The following is a 19,416-nucleotide window of genomic DNA, read 5'->3' on the forward strand; positions in this document are numbered from 1 at the left end:
TGCTATATACTGCGTGGGCTGTGTTATATACTGCGTGGGCTGTGCTATATACTACATCTCTGTGCTCTATACTATATGGGCTGTGCTATATACTACGTGGCTGTGGTATATATTACGTGGCTGGGCAATATACTACATCGCTGTGCTCTATACTATGTGGCCTGTGTTATATACTGCATGGGCTGTGTTATATACTACGTGGCTGTGCTATATACTACGTGGCTGTGCTATATACTACGTGGCTGTAAACTACATACATACTCTAGAATACCCGATGTGTTAGAATCGGGCCACCATCTAGTCTCTTTAAATCTGCGACACTGTAACGACGTGATACAAGAGACGACACACCGGGGCAGTGTTAATACACAATTTCTTTACTTTGGATATTTCTTGCCATGTCTGGGTCTCGGGATTAATCCTTCTCGTCGTTCTGTTTTTTTAAAATTTTTTAATATAACATTTAAATTGAAACAAAAATAATTCTCTACAAAAAAAAATCCATAATATACAATATATGAATAGAATCTCTCTCGCTCCACCCGCAATATCATATATATTCATTGTTCCCATACGTCTCAGCCCCTTCTCTTCCCCCCGGCGCCTCCCGAGGCTCCACCCACCTGGAAAATTTCCGATCCCGGTGTGTCACAGTGAAGGTGATCGCTCCATATACACTAGGACGATGGATAATTAACTTTTACTGGAATTTCAAAAAATAAAATATCTCGATATCTCAGAGGGAAAGTGGGCAGATGGGATTAGAAATTTCCTCCCACCCTCCCCAAATAAAGCAGAGGGGGGCGTAACACAGGCAGCAAATGGTTAACAGACAAAGAGAACGTCAAACAGTCGGAGCCAAATGGGTTTAATTTAGATGCTCCCCTCACCCGGTTCTGCGTCCCCCCCAAAAAAAAATCCCCTGGTGGCGGTGAACGACGTCAACCCTCCAGATTTGTGTCAGTCTTGTTTTTGGCACAAGGTCCATGTCTGCTTAGTGATAAGTTATATATCATCGATCTAGGTCTCTGCCCGTATTTAATGCTGAAAGGAGGAGGTGCTTAAAGTGACGTCCATCTTGTATAACCGGGCATGGACTAAATGCCAGCTCTCAGAATCTAAAGCGTGGGTAGATATTGCCACCAAGTCTACAGAAGCCTGAATATGATTCTTCCACCTGAGGGCCGCAGTGGCATCTATCTCCACCTTGGATGCTAGAACATGGGCTTCTTCATGTTCTTCTAAAATCCCATGTGACACGCGACAGTAAGGCACTGCAGAAGTGGAGTTACCGTCTCCCGTAGGTCGGATGGTGCATCCTCACAGGAGGATTGCATGATGTGTAGACACCTCCTGCAGTTGTGCGCCCACGCGAAGAACTGTGGTGCAGGGTCGTTAAATGCCTTCCATGCTCAGGAGCAGTGCACAGACGAGAAGCAGAGAGGAAACCATCAGCGTGCCAGAGGCGGAGTCACAGTTCCTGTGGGTGGAGTCACATTTAACATCTTGGCACAGGGCTCCTTTAAAGCCACTGGGGCAGATGCATCGCTGTCCCTGGTGACAAGTACCACCATTCTGGCAAATTAACAGTTCGTCATCACACACATTTGCTGGAATAAAAAGACAGAGATTAGGGTTAGGGCATAGAATAATGGATCAATAAGTGGTTACTGTTCCCTGTATACAGAGATGACAAAATTACATGTCTACAGCCACTACTAGGGGAAGCTCCATGCAAATAGAGTTACCCAATAAGATTCTGTCTGCAGCCACCACTAGGGGGATCTCCCTGTATACAGAGAAACATGATAAGATCCTGTCTGTGGCCACCACTAGGGGGAGCTCACTGTACACAGAGACACATGATAAGTTTCTGCCTGCAGCCACCACTAGGGGGAGCTCCCTGTATAGAGATACATGATAAGATTCTGTCTGCAGCCACCACTAGGGGGAGCTCCCTGTATAGTAAGTTTCTGCCTGCATCCACCACTAGGTGGCGCTCCCTTTATACAGAGATACATGATAAGATTCGGTCTGCAGCCACCACAATATATATATATATATATATATATATATATATATATATATATATATATTTATATATATATACACACACAGTGCCTACAAGTAGTATTCAACCCCCTGCAGATTTAGCAGGTTTACACATTTGGAATTAACTTGGCATTGTGACATTTGGACTGTAGATCAGCCTGGAAGTGTGAAATGCACTGCAGCAAAAAAGAATGTTGTTTCTTTGTTTATTTTTTTTTTAAATTGTGAAAAGTTTTTTCAGAGGGTCACTTATTATTCAACCCCTCAACCCACCAGAATTCTGTTTGGTTCCCCTAAAGTATTAAGAAGTAGTTCAGGCACAAAGAACAATGAGCTTCACATGTTTGGATTAATTATCTCTTTTTCCAGCCTTTTCTGACTATTTAAGACCCTCCCCAAACTTGTGAACAGCACTCATTCCAAGGCCATCAGAGACAAGATCGTGGAGGGTCACAAGGCTGGCAAGGGGTACAAAACCCTTTCCAAGGAGTTGGGCCTACCTGTCTCCACTGTTGGGAGCATCATCCGGAAGTGGAAGGCTTATGGAACTACTGTTAGTCTTCCACGGCCTGGACGGCCTTTGAAAGTTTCCTCCCGTGCCAAGGCCAGGCTTGTCCGAAGAGTCAAGGCTAACCCAAGGACAACAAGGAAGGAGCTCCGGGAAGATCTCATGGCAGTGGGGACATTGGTTTCAGTCAATACCATAAGTAACGTACTCCACCGCAATGGTCTCCGTTCCAGACGAGCCCGTAAGGTACCTTTACTTTCAAAGCGTCATGTCAAGGCTCGTCTACAGTTTGCTCATGATCACTTGGAGGACTCTGAGACTGACTGGTTCAAGCTTGATAAAGGTCCTCGGACCGAAACGTTGCCACAGGAGGCAGAATAAAGTGTGTTATTGCCTAACACTCCCTGGTGTGGTGCTGTCCTCTATCTTGACTTTTATCGTGGACTTTGACCGGGAGGACCCCCTGGTGTGGACGTGCGCCCTGATGTCCATGGAGACAACGTCAGTAATGGGTGCGGTCTGACATTTTCTTGGTTGGATTCTGACTGGTTCAAGGTTCTCTGGTCTGATGAGACCAAGATCGAGATCTTTGGTGCCAACCACACACGTGACGTTTGGAGACTGGATGGCACTGCATACGACCCCAAGAATACCATCCCTACAGTCAAGCATGGTGGTGGCAGTATCATGCTGTGGGGCTGTTTCTCAGCCAAGGGGCCTGGCCATCTGGTCCGCATCCATGGGAAGATGGATAGCACGGCCTACCTGGAGATTTTGGCCAAGAACCTCCGCTCCTCCATCAAGGATCTTAAGATGGGTCGTCATTTCATCTTCCAACAAGACAACGACCCAAAGCACACAGCCAAGAAAACCAAGGCCTGGTTCAAGAGGCAAAAAATCAAGGTGTTGCAGTGGCCTAGTCAGTCTCCTGACCTTAACCCAATTGAAAACTTGTGGAAGGAGCTCAAGATTAAAGTCCACATGAGACACCCAAAGAACCTAGATAACTTGGAGAAGATCTGCATGGAGGAGTGGGCCAAGATAACTCCAGAGACCTGTGCCGGCCTGATCAGGTCTTATAAAAGACGATTATTAGCTGTAATTGCAAACAAAGGTTATTCCACAAAATATTAAACCTAGGGGTTGAATAATAATTGACCCACACTTTTATGTTTAAAATTTATAAAAATTTAACCGAGCAACAAAACTTTTTGGTTTGTAAGATTTATGCATCTGTTAATAAATCCTGCTCTTGTTTGAAGTTTGAAGGCTCTAACTTATTTGCATCTTATTAAACCTGCTAAATCTGCAGGGGGTTGAATACTACTTGTAGGCACTGTATATATATATATATATATATATATATATATATATATATATATATATATATATATATATATACTAGCTGTACTACCCGGCTTCGCCCGGGTTAATGACTGCTGTTAGCAAAATAGAATGTGTTAACAAAAATTTATTCTGCACACAAAAACCACAAAACAAATAGATAGAAATGTAATTATTAAAAGGCAAAAACTAAGCAAATAGAAGCATTTCACAACATATATTAGCTTTGTTATACTGAGAATGTCTTTGTTGCCTATATTAACCAATCAGAGCTCAGGTTAATTAACTGTAGCAAAATAGAAGCTGAGCTGTGATTGGTTGCTATTGGCAGCCTGATAAATCCCCAGCCAACAGGAAGCCCTCCCCCCTGGCAGTATATATTAGCTCACACATACACATAATAGACAGGTCATGTGACTGACAGCTGCCGTATTTCCTATATGGTACATTTGTTGCTCTTGTAGTTTGCTTATTAATCAGATTTTTATTTTTGAAGGACAATACCAGACTTGTGTGTGTTTTAGGGCGAGTTTTATGTGTCAAGTTGTGTGTGTTGAGTTGCGTGTGGCGACATGCATGTAGCGACTTTTGTGAGATGAGTTTTGTGTGGCGACATGCGTGTAGCAACATTTTGTGTGTTGAGTTGCATGTGACAGGTTAGTGTAGCAAGTTGTGTGCAGCAAGATTTGTGCATGGCGAGTTTTGCGCGTGGCGAGTTTTATGTGTGGTGCATTTTGAGTATGTGCAAGTTTTGTGTGAGGCAACTTTTGCATGTGGTGCAACTTTTGTACATGTGGCAATTTTTCTGTGTGTGCAAGTTTTGCATGAGGTGAGTTTTCCATGAGGTGAGTTTTGCACGTGTGGCGAGTTTTGCGTGAGCCTAGTTTTGCATATGGCGAGTTTTGCATGTAGCGAGTTTTGAGTGGTGACTTTTGTGTTTCGACTTTTATGTGGCGAGGTTGGTGTGTGTGTGTGGTGAAATGTGTGCTGAGGGTGGTATATGTGTTCAAGCACGTGGTAGTGTGTGGCGCATTTTGTGTTTGTGTTCATATCCCCGTGTGTGGTGAGTATCCCATGTCGGGGCCCCACCTTAGCAACTGTACGGTATATACTCTTTGTCGCCATCGCTCTCATTCTTTAAGTCCTCATTGTTCACATCTGGCAGCTGTCAATTTTCCTCCAACACTTTTCCCTTCACTTTTTCCCCATTATGTAGATAGGAGCAAAATTGTTTGGTGAATTGGAACGCGCGGGGTTAAAATTTCACCTCACAACATAGCCTATGACGCTCTCGGGGTCCAGACGTGTGACTGTGCAAAATGTTGTGGCTGTAGCTGCGACGGTACAGATGCCAATCCCGGACATACACACATACATACATACACACATTCAGCTTTATATATTAGATATACCTGTATGTAATCTCCTGTATATAGTATATACCTGTGTGTCATCTCACCTATATATAGTATATATCTGTGTGTCATCTCCTGTATATAGTATATACCTGTATGTCATCTCCTCCTATACATAGCATATACCTGTGTCATCTCCTCCTGTATATACTATATACCTGTAGGTAATCTGCTCCTGTATATAGTATATACCTGTGTGTCATCTCCTCCTGTATATAGTATATACCTGTATGTCATCTCCTCCTGTATGTAGTATGTACCTGTATGTCATCTCCTCCTCTATATAGTATATACCTGTGTGTCATCTCTCCTGTATATAGTATATATCTGTGTGTCATCTCCTCCTGTATATAGTATATACCTGTGTGTCATCTCCCCTGTAAATAGTATATACCTGTGTGTCATCTCCTGTATATAGTATATAGCTGTATGTCATCTCCTCCTGTATTAGCCCTCGTTCACACGTTATTTGGTCAGTATTTTTACCTCAGTATTTGTAAGCTAAAATGGCAGCCTGATAAATCCCCAGCCAACAGTAAGCCCACCCCCTGGCAGTATATATTAGCTCACACATACACATAATAGACTGGTCATGTGACTGACAGCTGCCGGATTCCTATATGGTACATTTGTTGCTCTTGTAGTTTGTCTGCTTATTAATCAGATTTTTATTTTTGAAGGATACCAGACTTGTGTGTGTTTTAGGGCGAGTTTCGTGTGTCAAGTTGTGTGTGTTGACATGCATGTAGGGACTTTTGTGAGATGAGTTTTGTGTGGCGACATGCGTGTAGCAACTTTTTGTGTGTCGAGTTGCATGTGACAGGTTAGTGTAGCAAGTTGTGTGCAGCAAGTTTTGCGCATGGCGAGTTTTGCGCGTGGCGAGTTTTATGTGTGGTGCCTTTTGAGTATGTGCAAGTTTTGTGTGAGGCAACTTTTGCATGTGTTGCAACTTTTGTGCATGTGGCAATTTTTCTGCGTGTGGCAATTTTTCTGCGTGTGCAAGTTTTGCGTGTGGCGAGTTTTGCACGTGTGGCGAGTTTTGCATGTGGAGAGTTTTGCGCGTGGCGAGTTTTGAGCGGCGACTTTTGTGTTTCTACTTTTATGTGGCGAGGTTGGTGTATGTGTGGTGAAATGTGCACTGAGGGTGGTATATGTGTTCGAGCACGTGGTAGTGTGTGGCGCATTTTGTGTGTGTGTTCATATCCCCGTGGTGGTGTGATTATCCCATGTTGGGGCCCCACCTTAGCAACTGTACAGTATATACTCTTTGGTGCCATCGCTGTCATTCTTTAAGTCCCCCTTGTTCACATCTGGCAGCTGTTAATTTGCCTCCAACACTTTTCCTTTCATTTTTTCCCCATTATGTAGATAGGGGCAAAATTGTTTGGTGAATTGGAAAGCGCGGGGTTAAAATTTCACCTCACAATATAGCTTTGACGCTCTCAGGGTCCAGACGTGTGACTGTGCAAAATTTTGTGCCTGTAGCTGCGACGCCTCCAACACTTTTCCTTTCACTTTTTCCCCATTATGTAGATAGGGGCAAAATTGTTTGGTGAATTGGAAAGCGCGGGGTTAAAATTTCACCTCACAACATAGCCTATGACGCTCTCGGGGTCCAGACGTGTGACTGTGCAAAATTTTGTGGCTGTAGCTGCTACGGTTCAGATGCCAATCCCGGACATACATACATACATACATACATACACACACACACACATTCAGCTTTATATATTAGATATATATATATATATATTAATGAAACGGCCCATATCAGGCTAATGGTGGGTATACCCGGACAAAGGTATACAATTCTTAATCAGATACAGTGTACGTAACATAAATTAAATCCTGCGTTCAAAGAAAAAAAAATTATGTACATATATACACAGGTGCTTCTCACAAAATTAGACAGCTACGTCATTGAGACCGCTACGTCATCACAGGTCATTGCAGCAAAGCATTATTGGGAACGCGAGCATCGTGAGGAGCGGGAAGACTGAATTTTTTATTTTAATTCTATTTTTTTTTTTTTTTAACAATTATATGATTCCCAGGGCCTGGAGGAAAGTCTCATGAGGGGAGTACGGCTGATCGCCGCCGGGTGTCAGCTGACTATCGCAGCGGACATCCGGCACTATGTTATTCTCATAGTCCTAATTAGAAAAGGCTGCAGTCACTTCAAAAATACAGCAATTACATATTCAAATATGGAACACCACATAAGAAAAGAAGTGAAGAAGGAATAGTATTAAAAAATGATGTATTTATTTATAAATATTTTAAAATAAGAGTAAATTTTACAAAAAGACACCAAAAGGGCCCCCCCCCTTTGAAACCACCAGACTAAGAGAGGGGATAGCACTGCACAAATCCACCAACAGGTGCTGGTATGCCAGTTCAGATACTACAGGTCCTTCTCAAAAAATTAGCATATAGTGTTAAATTTCATTATTTACCATAATGTAATGATTACAATTAAACTTTCATATATTATAGATTCATTATCCACCAACTGAAATTTGTCAGGTCTTTTATTGTTTTAATACTGATGATTTTGGCATACAACTCCTGATAACCCAAAAAACCTGTCTCAATAAATTAGCATATTTCACCCGTCCAATCAAATAAAAGTGTTTTTTAATAACAAACCAAAAAACCATCAAATAATAATGTTCAGTTATGCACTCAATACTTGGTCGGGAATCCTTTGGCAGAAATGACTGCTTCAATGCGGCGTGGCATGGAGGCAATCAGCCTGTGACACTGCTGAGATGTTATGGAGGCCCAGGATGCTTCAATAGCGGCCTTAAGCTCATCCAGAGTGTTGGGTCTTGCGTCTCTCAACTTTCTCTTCACAATATCCCACAGATTCTCTATGGGGTTCAGGTCAGGAGAGTTGGCAGGCCAATTGAGCACAGTAATACCATGGTCAGTAAACCATTTACCAGTGGTTTTGGCACTGTGAGCAGGTGCCAGGTCGTGCTGAAAAATGAAATCTTCATCTCCATAAAGCATTTCAGCCGATGGAAGCATGAAGTGCTCCAAAATCTCCTGATAGCTAGCTGCATTGACCCTGCCCTTGATGAAACGCAGTGGACCAACACCAGCAGCTGACATGGCACCCCACACCATCACTGACTGTGGGTACTTGACACTGGACTTCAGGCATTTTGGCATTTCCTTCTCCCCAGTCTTCCTCCAGACTCTGGCACCTTGATTTCCGAATGACATGCAAAATTTGCTTTCATCAGAAAAAAGTACTTGGGACCACTTAGCAACAGTCCAGTGCTGCTTCTCTGTAGCCCAGGTCAGGCGCTTCTGCAGCTGTTTATGGTTCAAAAGTGGCTTTACCTGGGGAATGCGGCACCTGTAGCCCATTTCCTGCACACGCCTGTACACGGTGGCTCTGGATGTTTCCACACCAGACTCAGTCCACTGCTTCCTCAGGTTCCCCAAGGTCTGGAATCGGTCCTTCTCCACAATCTTCCTCAGGGTCCGGTCACCTCTTCTCGTTGTACAGCGTTTTCTGCCACATTGTTTCCTTCCAACAGACTTACCATTGAGGTGCCTTGATACAGCACTCTGGGAACAGCCTATTTGTTGAGAAATGTATTTCTGGGTCTTACCCTCTTGCTTGAGGGTGTCAATGATGGCCTTCTTGACATCTGTCAGGTCGCTAGTCTTACCCATGATGGGGGTTTTGAGTAATGAACCAGGCAGGGAGTTTTTAAAAGCCTCAGGTATCTTTTGCATGTGTTTAGAGTTAATTAGTTGATTCAGAAGATTAGGGTAATAGGTCGTTTAGAGAACCTTTTCTTGATATGCTAATTTATTGAGACAGGTTTTTTGGGTTATCAGGAGTTGTATGCCAAAATCATCAGTATTAAAACAATAAAAGACCTGACAAATTTCAGTTGGTGGATAATGAATCTATAATATATGAAAGTTTAATTGTAATCATTACATTATGGTAAATAATGAAATTTAACACTATATGCTAATTTTTTGAGAAGGACCTGTATATTGTAGGCTGCAGCTGCAATTCCTCATACCTGCATAGGGTCCCTGACCATGGCTGGAACGTGATTTGGACATTACTATGGGTAATTATTGCCTTCATTAAATTGTATATATATAAGGGAATTATGAGCATAAGATTTAACACTCAGTATGATGTGGTTATGCAGGTATGAGGAATTGCAGCTGCAGCCCACAATATAGTATCTGAACTGGCATACCATCACCTGTTGTAATTTGATATGTGGATTATAGACGCTCATGTTTTCTGTCCTACATGTTCTTCCCTCGGTCAATTCTCACACTTTTTGGAGTTATTCACAATATATTGTATGAGACCCATGTAATTCAATATGATTATGTAATTTTTGATTACTAAATAAAAATAAAATCCTATTTAATTTTTGGTAATTTCTGACTCTATGTCCTCCTATAAAAAATTGATTTGTTGATGAGTCACCCATTTACATGGGAGCATTGTATTTACTGGTGCCATTTAGAATAGCTCAAAGAAAGGTCTGGTTTGTAGGTTCTCTAATCAGCCAAACTGTTTTCAGCTGTGCTAACATACTTGTGCAAAGGTTTTCAAGGGTATTCTAACCATCCATTAGCCTTCTTACACAGTTAGCAAACACAAAGTACCATAAGAACACTGGAGTGATGGTTGTTGGAAATAGGCCTCTATACACCTATGAAGATATTGACTTACAAACCAGACATTTGCAGCTAGAATAGCCATTTACCACGTTAACAATGAATAGTGTATTTCTGAATCATTTAATGTTAGCTTTATTGGAAAAAACTAAGCTTTTCTTTAACCCCTTAATCCCATATGATATACTATCCCATCAAGGTGACCTGGGACTTAATTCCCAGTGACGGGATAGTACGTCATATGCAGATCAGCCACGCTCACGGAGGGAGTGCGGCCGATCGCGGCCAGGTGTCAGCTGACTATTGCAGCTGACATCCGACACTATGTGCCAGGAGCGGTCACGGACCACCCCAGGCACATTAACCCCCGGCACACTGCAATCAAACATGATCGCAGTGTTTCGGCGGTATAGGGAAGCATCACGCAGGGAGGGGGCTCCCTGCGTGCTTCCCTGAGACCCCCAGAGCAACGCGATATGATCGCGTTGCTCCGAGGGTCTCATACCTCCTCCTCCCTGCAGCAGGCCCAGATCAAAAATGGCCGCGGCATCCGGGTCCTGCAGGGAGGTGGCTTCACAGCGCCTGCTCAGAGCAGGCGCCGGGAAGCCTCCAGGAGTGCAAGTCAGATCACTGATCTGACACAGTGCACAGCAAAGTGTCAGATCAGCGATCTTCACTAACATGATGCCCCCCCCCATTTCTTTATTTCTTTAATACATTTCTTTCTCTACATTTCTTTAGTATCGCAGTGTCCGTAACGACCCGACCTATAAAACTGTCCCACTAGTTATCCCCTTCAGTGAACACCGTAAAAAAAACGAGGCAAAAAAACAACGCTTTATTATCATACCGCCAAACAAAAAGTGGAATAACATACGATCAAAAAGACAGATCTAATTAACCATGGTAACGCGGAAAACGTCATCTTGTCCTGCAAAAAACGAGCCACCATACAGCGTCAAAGAAAAAAAAAAAAGTTATAGTCCTCAGAATAAAGCGATGCAAAAATAATTATTTTTTCTATAAAATAGTTTTTATCATATAAAAGCGCCAAAACATTAAAAAATTATATAAATGAGGTATCGCTGTAATCGTACTGACCCGAAGAATAAAACTGCTTTATCCATTTTACCAAACGCAGAACAGTATAAACGCCTCCCTCAAAAGAAATTCATGAATAGCTGATTTTTGGTCATTCTGCCTTCCAAAAATCGGAATAAAAAGCGATCAAAAAATGTCACGTGCCCGAAAATGTTACCAATAAAAACGTCAACTCGTCCCACAAAAAAGAAGACCTCACATGACTTTGTGGACCAAAATATGGAAAAATTATAGCTCTCAAAATGTGGTAACGCAAAAAATATTTTTTGCAATAAAAAGCGTATTTCAGTGTGTGACGGCTGCCAATCATAAAAACCCGCTAAAAAACCTGTTATAAAAGTAAATCAAACCCCCCTTCATCACCCCCTTAGTTAGCGAAAAATTAATAAATTAAAAAAATGTATTTATTTCCATTTTCCCATTAGGGTTAGGGTTAGGGCTAGGGTTAGGGCTAAGGTTAGGGCTAGGGTTAGGGTTAGAGTTAGGTTTAGGGCTAGAGTTAGGGTTAGGGCTATGGTTAGGGTTGGGGCTTGGGTTAAGGCTACAGTTAGGGTTGAGGCTAAAGTTAGGGTTAGGGTTGGGGCTAAAGTTAGGGTTTGGATTACATTTACGGTGGGGAATAAGGTTGGAATTAGGGTTAGGGTTGGGATTAGGGTTAGGGATGTGTTTGGATTTTGTTTGGATTTTGTATTTAGGGGTGTGTTGGAGTTAGGGGTGTAGTTGGGGTTAGGGGTGTGGTTGGGATTAGGGTTAGGGGAATGTTCGGGTTAGGGGTGTGATTAGGGTTATGGTTAGAGTTGGGATTAGGATTGTGTTTGGGTTAGGGGTGTGTTTGAGTTAGGGTTTAAGTTAGAATTGGGGATTTCCACTGTTTAGGCACATCAAGGGCTCTCCAAACACGACATGGCATCCGATCTCAATTCCAGCCAATTCTGCGTTGAAAAAGTAAAACAGTGCTCCTTCCTTTCCGAGCTCTCCCGTGGGCCCAAACAGGGGTTTACCCCAACATATGGGGTATCAGCATACTCAGGACACATTGGACAACAACTTTTGGGGTCCAATTTCTCCTGTTACCCTTGGGAAAATACAAAACTGGGGGCTAAAAAATAATTTTTGTGGAAAAAAAATATTTTTCACGGCTCTGCGTTATAAACTGTAGTGAAACACTTGGGGGTTCAAAGTTCTCACAACACAACTAGATAAGTTCCTTGGGGGGTCTAGTTTCCATTATGGGGTCACTTGTGGGGGGGTTTCTACTGTTTAGGTACATTAGGGGCTCTGCAAACGCAGTGTGACGCCTGCAGACCAATCCATCTAAGTCTGCATTCCAAATGATGTGCCTTCCCTTCCAAGCTCTGCCATGCGCTCAAACGGTGGTTCCCCCCCACATATGGGGTATCAGCGTACTCAGGACAAATTAGACAACAACTTTTGGGGTCCAATTTCAACTGATAGCCTTGGAAAAATACAAAACTGGGGGCTAAAAAATAATTTGTGTGAAAAAAAAAAAAAATTATTTTCATGGCTCTGCGTTATAAACTGTAGTGAAACACTTGGGGGTTCAAAACTCTCACAACACATCTAGATGAGTTCCTTAGGGGGTCTACTTTTCAAAATGGTGTCACTTGTGGGGGGTTTCAATGTTTAGGCACATCAGTGGCTCTCCAAACGCAACATGGCGTCCCATCTCAATTCCTGTCAATTTTTCATTGAAAAGTCAAATGGCGCTCCTTCGCTTCCGATCTCTGCCATGCGCCCAAACAGTGGTTTACCCCCACATATGGGGTATCCGCGTACTCAGGACAAATTGTACAACAACTTTTGGTGTCCATTTTCTCCTGTTACCCTTGGTAAAAAAAAACAAATTGGAGCTGAAGTAAATTTTTTGTGAAAAAAAGTTAAATGTTCATTTTTATTTAAACATTCCAAAAATTCCTGTGAAACACCTGAAGGGTTAATAAACTTCTTGAATGTGGTTTTTAGCACCTTGAGGGGTGCAGTTTTTAGAATGGTGTCACACTTGGTTATTTTCTATCATATAGACCCCTCAAAATTACTTTAAATGAGATGTGGTCCCTAAAAAAAAAAATGGTGTTGTAAAAATGAGAAATTGCTGGTCAACTTTTAACCCTTATAACTCCCTAACAAAAAAAAAAATTTTGGTTCCAAAATTGTGCTGATGTAAAGTAGACATGTGGGAAATGTTACTTATTAAGTATTTTGTGTGACATATCTCTGTGATTTAATTGCATAAAAATTCAAAGTTGGAAAATTGCGAAATTTTCAAAATTTTCACCAAATTTCCATTTTTTTCACAAATAAACGCAGGTAATATCAAAGAAATTTTACCACTATCATGAAGTATAATATGTTCCGAGAAAACAATGTCAGAATCGCCAAGATCCGTTGAAGCGTTCCAGAGTTATAACCTCATAAAGGGACTGTGGTCAGAATTGTAACAATTGGCCCGGTCATTAATGTGCAAACCACCCTCGGGGCTTAAGGGGTTAAAAAATAAGGACATTTCTAAGAGACCCTAAACTTTTGAACGGTAGTGTATATATATATATTTTTTTTCTTTCAGAGATTGGAGGCAACACACCATTCAGAGTAAAAAAAAAAAAAACCTTCTGTTTAATGGCCCAACATGGCGACGTTTCGGTTCATTAGCATGATCCTCTCTCAAGCATTACATAGCTGCACACATATGATATTTATGCTTACAGATAATTCTAGTGATTAACAATTTCATAAGAAAGTTTATAATTTTCACTGAAAACAACAAAGTGCATTTACAATTCATATTACGGTATATATATATTGCTAGTAAAGTGCGGTGCTGTGATGCACTTATAGATAAAACATTATCAAGCCTTTATAAATGTTAAATGGTGATTAAATAGCAGCTGTATATTATTGATCACCTTAATGATTCGCCCTAGTGATGAGCGAGTATACTCGTTGCTCGGGTGGCCTCTGAGTATTTGTGAGTGCTCGGAGATTTATTTTTTGTCAACAAAGTTGTATGATTTACGGCTGCTAGCCAGCCTGAGTACATGTGGGGGTTGCCTGGTTGCTGTATTCAAGCTGTCTAGCAGCTGTAAATCATGCAGCTGAATCAACAAAAACTAAATCTCCGAGGAGTCACAAATACTCGGAGACCACCCGAGCAACGAGTATACTCGCTCATCACTAATTCGCCCCATTTACTTCATGTAGAAACATACCGATATCAGCGTCCTATTAGTCACACTGCGCATAGCAAGAGAAAAAGGGAACAGACTGTGTCCCAGGAAGTGAGCACCATCTCAAGCATGCGCTGGAGACCCTCCACACTCCCAGAGCCATCTTAAATGTAGGCAAAAGAAACTCGTCTCACTGTGCATGACAAAGAAAAAAGTTTGTATGCAAGGAAGTGAGTGCCATCCAGCGCATGTGTAGGAGACAATCTACATTCCCAGCGCCATCCTTAGTAAAGGCAGGGGGGGGGGACACGATAGGGGCACAGGCGTCATGTAACGCACTCTCCTATGTTCTTTGGGTTCATCTGTATCAGCATCTATGATGTCGATATAGTGGAATGCTCTATGCGGGGGAGGGTGGGGGGCACTGGCAATAGCAGCCGTGTGAGTCACGCTACTGGCTGGGGCCCCTGAGGTAGTGGGGGCCCAAGACAGATGCCTAGTCTGCCTGCCCCTATCGCCAGCTCTGGATATATGGCAGAAAGCAATCAGGCATAGTCATGGCCGAAAGTGTTGGCTGCCTTGAAATTGTTTGACAAAATTAAGTATTTCTCCCAGAAAATTATTGCAAATACAAGTTTTGTTAACCACATGTTTATTTCTTTTGTGTGTATTGGAACAACACAAAAAAAAAAAACAAAGAAAGAAGGCAAATTGGACATAATTTCACACTAAACCCCAAAAATGGGACAAAGAAAATTGTTGGCACCCTGAACTTAATATTTGGCTGCACATCCTTTGGAATAAATAACTGCAATCAATCGCTTCCTATAATCATCTACAAGCTTCTTCCACCTCTCAGCTGGAATTTAAGACCATTTTTTCTTTTTTCTTTGCAAACTGCTCCAGGTCTCTCATATGTGAAGGCGCCTTCTACCAACAGCAATTATAAGATCTCAGGTGTTCAATGGGATTTAGATCCGGGCTCCTTGCTGCCACTTCAGAACTCTTCACGGCTTTGTTTCCATTCATTTCCGAGGGCTTCTTGAAGTATGTTCGGTATCATTACCTTGCTTTAAGACCCATGAACTAGGATGCAAACCCAGCTTTCTGACACTGGGCACTACATGGTGACCCAAAATCTATTGGTAAGCTTCAGATTTCATGATGCGTTGCACACAGCCAAGGCACCCAGTGCCAGAGACCACAAAACAACCCCAAAATAACTTTAAACCTCCACTATATTTGACTGTAGGTATTGTGTGCTTTCTTTGTAGGTCTCATTCTGTATTCGGTAAACAGTTGAATGATGTGCTTTACCAAAAAGCTTTATCTTGGTCTCATCTGTCCACAAGACGCTTTACCAGAACTACTTTGGCTTACTCGTGTACATTTTTGTGTACATCTGGCTTTTTTTGTGTCTCTGTGACAGCAGTGGTGTCTTCCTGGGTCTCCTGCCATAGCATTTCATTTAAATCAAAGATAAATAGTTCGATCTGACACTGATGCACTCTGAGCCTGCAGGACAGCTTGAATTTCTGTGGAACATGATTGGGGCTGCTTATCCACCATCTGGACTATTCTCTGTTGCAACCTTTCATCAATTTGTCTCTGCTGTCCACGTCCAGGGAGATAAGCTACAGTGATATGGGGTTGTAAATGCTTTGATTATATTGCACACCGTGAACAAAGGAACATCAAGAACTCTGGAGATGGACTTGTAACCTTGAGATTGTTAATATTTTTAAAAAATGTTGGTTCTCAAGTCCTCAGACAGTTCTCTTCTCCTCTTTCTGTTTCCCATGCTTAGTGTGGCACGCACAGACACACAATGCAAATACTAAGTCAAATTCTCCCCTTTTTTGTTATCTAGTTGCAGGTGTGATTTTCATATTGCTCACACTGGTTACTTGCCATAGGTGAGTTTGAATGAGAATCACATGCTTAAAACAAATTTGTTTAGCCATAATTTTGAAAGGGTGCCAACAATTTTCTCTGGCCCACTTTTGGGGTTTTGTATAAAATTATGTCCAATTTGTCCAATTTGCCTTTTTTTCCCTCAGTTTTTTGTTTGTGCTGTTCCAATACACAGATTGAAGTAAACATGTGTATAACAAAACATGCGTAATTGTAAAGCGCCATGGAATAAATGGTGCTATACAAATGAATAATAATAATAATAATTTTCTAGGAGAAATACTTCATTTTCTGAAACAATTTCAAGGGTGCCAACACTTTTGGCCATGACTGTATGCCACACAAAGCACCTGAGAAGGTATAGTATTTATATATACATATACATGAGAAGCAGGTTATTACCTTTGGGATAGATGTCCAGGGGCCACCACGCCCAAAGTGCATTTTGCACTATATTTATGTATTTATAACCTTACGTGGATGATAGAGGTGCTTAATGTGAGGGATACTTGATTGTTTTCTGCCATATATCTCATTCTATTACCTTATGTCAAGGTATTTTATTGCTGTGTTTGTAGATTATGTGTATGTACATATATGTATATATTGTACCAAAGCCAGGTAGGCTATGGTTAACCCCTTTCTGACATATGACGTACTATCCCATCGAGGTGGGGTGGGCCTGTATGACCACCGACGGGATAGTACATCATATGCGATCAGCCGCGCTCACGGGGGGAGCGCGGCCGATCGCGGCCGGGTGTCAGCTGACTATCGCAGCTGACATCCGGCACAACGTGCCAGGAGCGGTCACGGGCCTGCAGCCCTGCCTGTCAGATCGCTGATCTGACACAGTGCTGTGCAAAGTGTCAGATCAGCGATCTGACCCTATAACATGATGTCCCCCCCTGGGGCAATGTTGTAGTGTAAACAAAAAGAATATTCAGATGTGTAAAAAAAAAAAAAATTCCTAAATAAAGAAAAAAAAAATATCGTTCCCATTTTATTATTATTATTATTATTATTTATTTATAAAGCACCATTGATTCCATGGTGCTGTACATGAGAAGGGGTTACATACAAGTTACAGATATCACTTACAGTAGACAAACTTACAATGACAGACTGATAGAGGGGCGAGGACCCTGCCCTTGGGGGCTTACATTCTGCAGGATTATGGGGAAGGAGACAGTAGGTTGGGGGTTCCCATAAATACATTTCTTTATCTAAATAAAAAAAAAAACAATAAAAGTACACATATTTAGCATCGCCGCGTCCGTAACGACCTGACCTATAAAACTGTCCCACTAGTTAACCCCTTCAGTAAACACCGTAAAAAAACACAAGGTAGAAAACAACGCTTTATTATCATACCGCCAAACAAAAGTGGAATAACACGCGATAAAAAAACGGATATAAATAACCATGGTACCGCTGAAAACGTCATCTTGTCCTGCAAAAAATGAGCTGCCATACAGAATCAGCAAAAAAATAAAAATGTTATAGTCCTCAGAATAAAGGGATACAAAAATAAGTATTTTTTTATATAAAATAGTTTTTAGCGTATAAAAGCGCCAAAACACAAAAAAATGATATAAATGAGGTATCGCTGTAATCGCACTAACCCGAAGAATAAAGCTGCTTAATCAATTTTACCAAATGCGGAACGGTATAAACGCCCCCCCCCCCAAAAAAAAAAGAAATTCTTGAATAGCTAGTGTTTGCTCATTCTGCCCCACAAAAATCGGAATAAAAAGCGATCAAAAAATGTCACAAGCCCAAAAATGGTACCAATAAAAACGTAAACTCGTCCCGCAAAAAACAAGACCTCACATGACTCTGTGGTCTGTGGACCAAAGTATGGAAAAATTATAGCTTTCAAAATGTGGAGACACAAAAACTATTTTTTTGCAATAAAAAACGTCTTTTGTTTGTGTGACAGCTGCCAATCATAAAAATCCACTAAAAAACCCACTATAAAAGTAAATCAAACCCCCCTTCATCACCCCCTTAGTTAGGGAAAAATAATAAAATTTAAAAAATTTTATATATTTCCATTTTCCCATTAGGGTTAGGGTTGGGGCTAGGGATAGGGCTAGGGTTGGGGCTAGGGATAGGACTAGTGTTGGGGCTAGGGTTAGGACTAGGGTTGGGGCTAAAGTTAGGGTTAGGGTTGGGGCTAAAGTTAGGGTTGGGGCTAAAGTTAGGGTTTGGGTTACATTTACGGTTGGGATTAGGGTTAGGAGTGTGTCAGGGTTATGGGTGTGGTTAGGGTTTTGGTTGGGATTAATGTTAGGGATGTGTTGGATTTAGGGGTGTTGTTAGGGTTGGGATTAGGGGTGTGTTGGAGTTAGGGGTGTGGTTGGGGTTAGGGGTGTGGTTGGGATTAGGGGTGTGGTTGGGATTAGGGTTATGGTTAGAGTTGCGATTAGGATTGTGTTTGGGTTAGGGGTGTGTTTGGGTTAGGGTTTAAGTTAGAATTGGGGGTTTCCACTGTTTGGGCACATCAAGGGCTCTCCAAACACGACATGGCGTCCGATCTCAATTCCAACCAATTCTGCGTTGAAAAAAAAAACAGTGCTCCTTCCCTTCCGAGCTCTCCCGTGCGCCCAATCAGGGTTTTACCCCAACATATGAAGTATCAGCGTACTCAGGACAAATTGGACAACAACTTTTGGGGTCCAATTTCTCTTGTTACCCCTGGGAAAATAAAAATTTGGGGGGCTAAAAAACCCTTTTTGTGGGGAAAAAAATGATTTTTTATTTTCACGGCTCTGAGTTATAAACTGTAGTGAAACACTTGGGGGTTCAAAGTTCTCACAACACATCTAGATAAGTTCCTTGGGGGGTCTAGTTTCTAATATGGGGTCACTTGTGGCAGGTTTCTACTGTTTAGGTACATTAGGGGCTCTGCAAATGCAATGTGACGCCTGCAGACCATTCCATCTAAGTCTGCATTCCAAACGGCGCTCCTTCCCTTCCGAGCTCTGCCATGCGCCCAAACAGTGGTTTACCCCCACATATCAGAAATCAGCGTACTCAGGACAAATTGCACAATAACTTTCGGGGTCCAATTTCTTCTGTTACCCTTGGGGAAATAAAAAATTGGGGCGAAAAGATAATTTTTGTGAAAAAATGCATTATAAACTGCTGTGAAGCACTTGGTGGGTCAAAGTGCTCACCACACATCTAGATAAGTTCCTTAGGGGGTCTACTTTCCAAAATG

At 41.9% G+C, this 19,416-nt stretch overlaps 1 protein-coding gene across 3 annotated transcripts in view; it reads right to left on the bottom strand.

Moving 5' to 3' along the window:
• Positions 1–356: 356 nt before the first annotated feature.
• NTNG2 (netrin G2) overlaps positions 357–19,416 on the bottom strand; it is an 83,049-nt gene continuing 63,989 nt past the window's right edge. For all 3 annotated transcript variants that reach the window (XM_077284720.1, XM_077284718.1, XM_077284719.1), the window contains one exon: positions 357–1,610. In XM_077284720.1, coding sequence (XP_077140835.1) covers positions 1,396–1,610 — 215 coding nt within the window. In that variant the 3' untranslated portion in view covers positions 357–1,395. The remainder of the gene's footprint in view (positions 1,611–19,416) is intronic.

The sequence above is a fragment of the Ranitomeya variabilis genome, chromosome 2, assembly GCF_051348905.1.
Source record: "Ranitomeya variabilis isolate aRanVar5 chromosome 2, aRanVar5.hap1, whole genome shotgun sequence".
NCBI lineage: Eukaryota > Metazoa > Chordata > Amphibia > Anura > Dendrobatidae > Ranitomeya > Ranitomeya variabilis.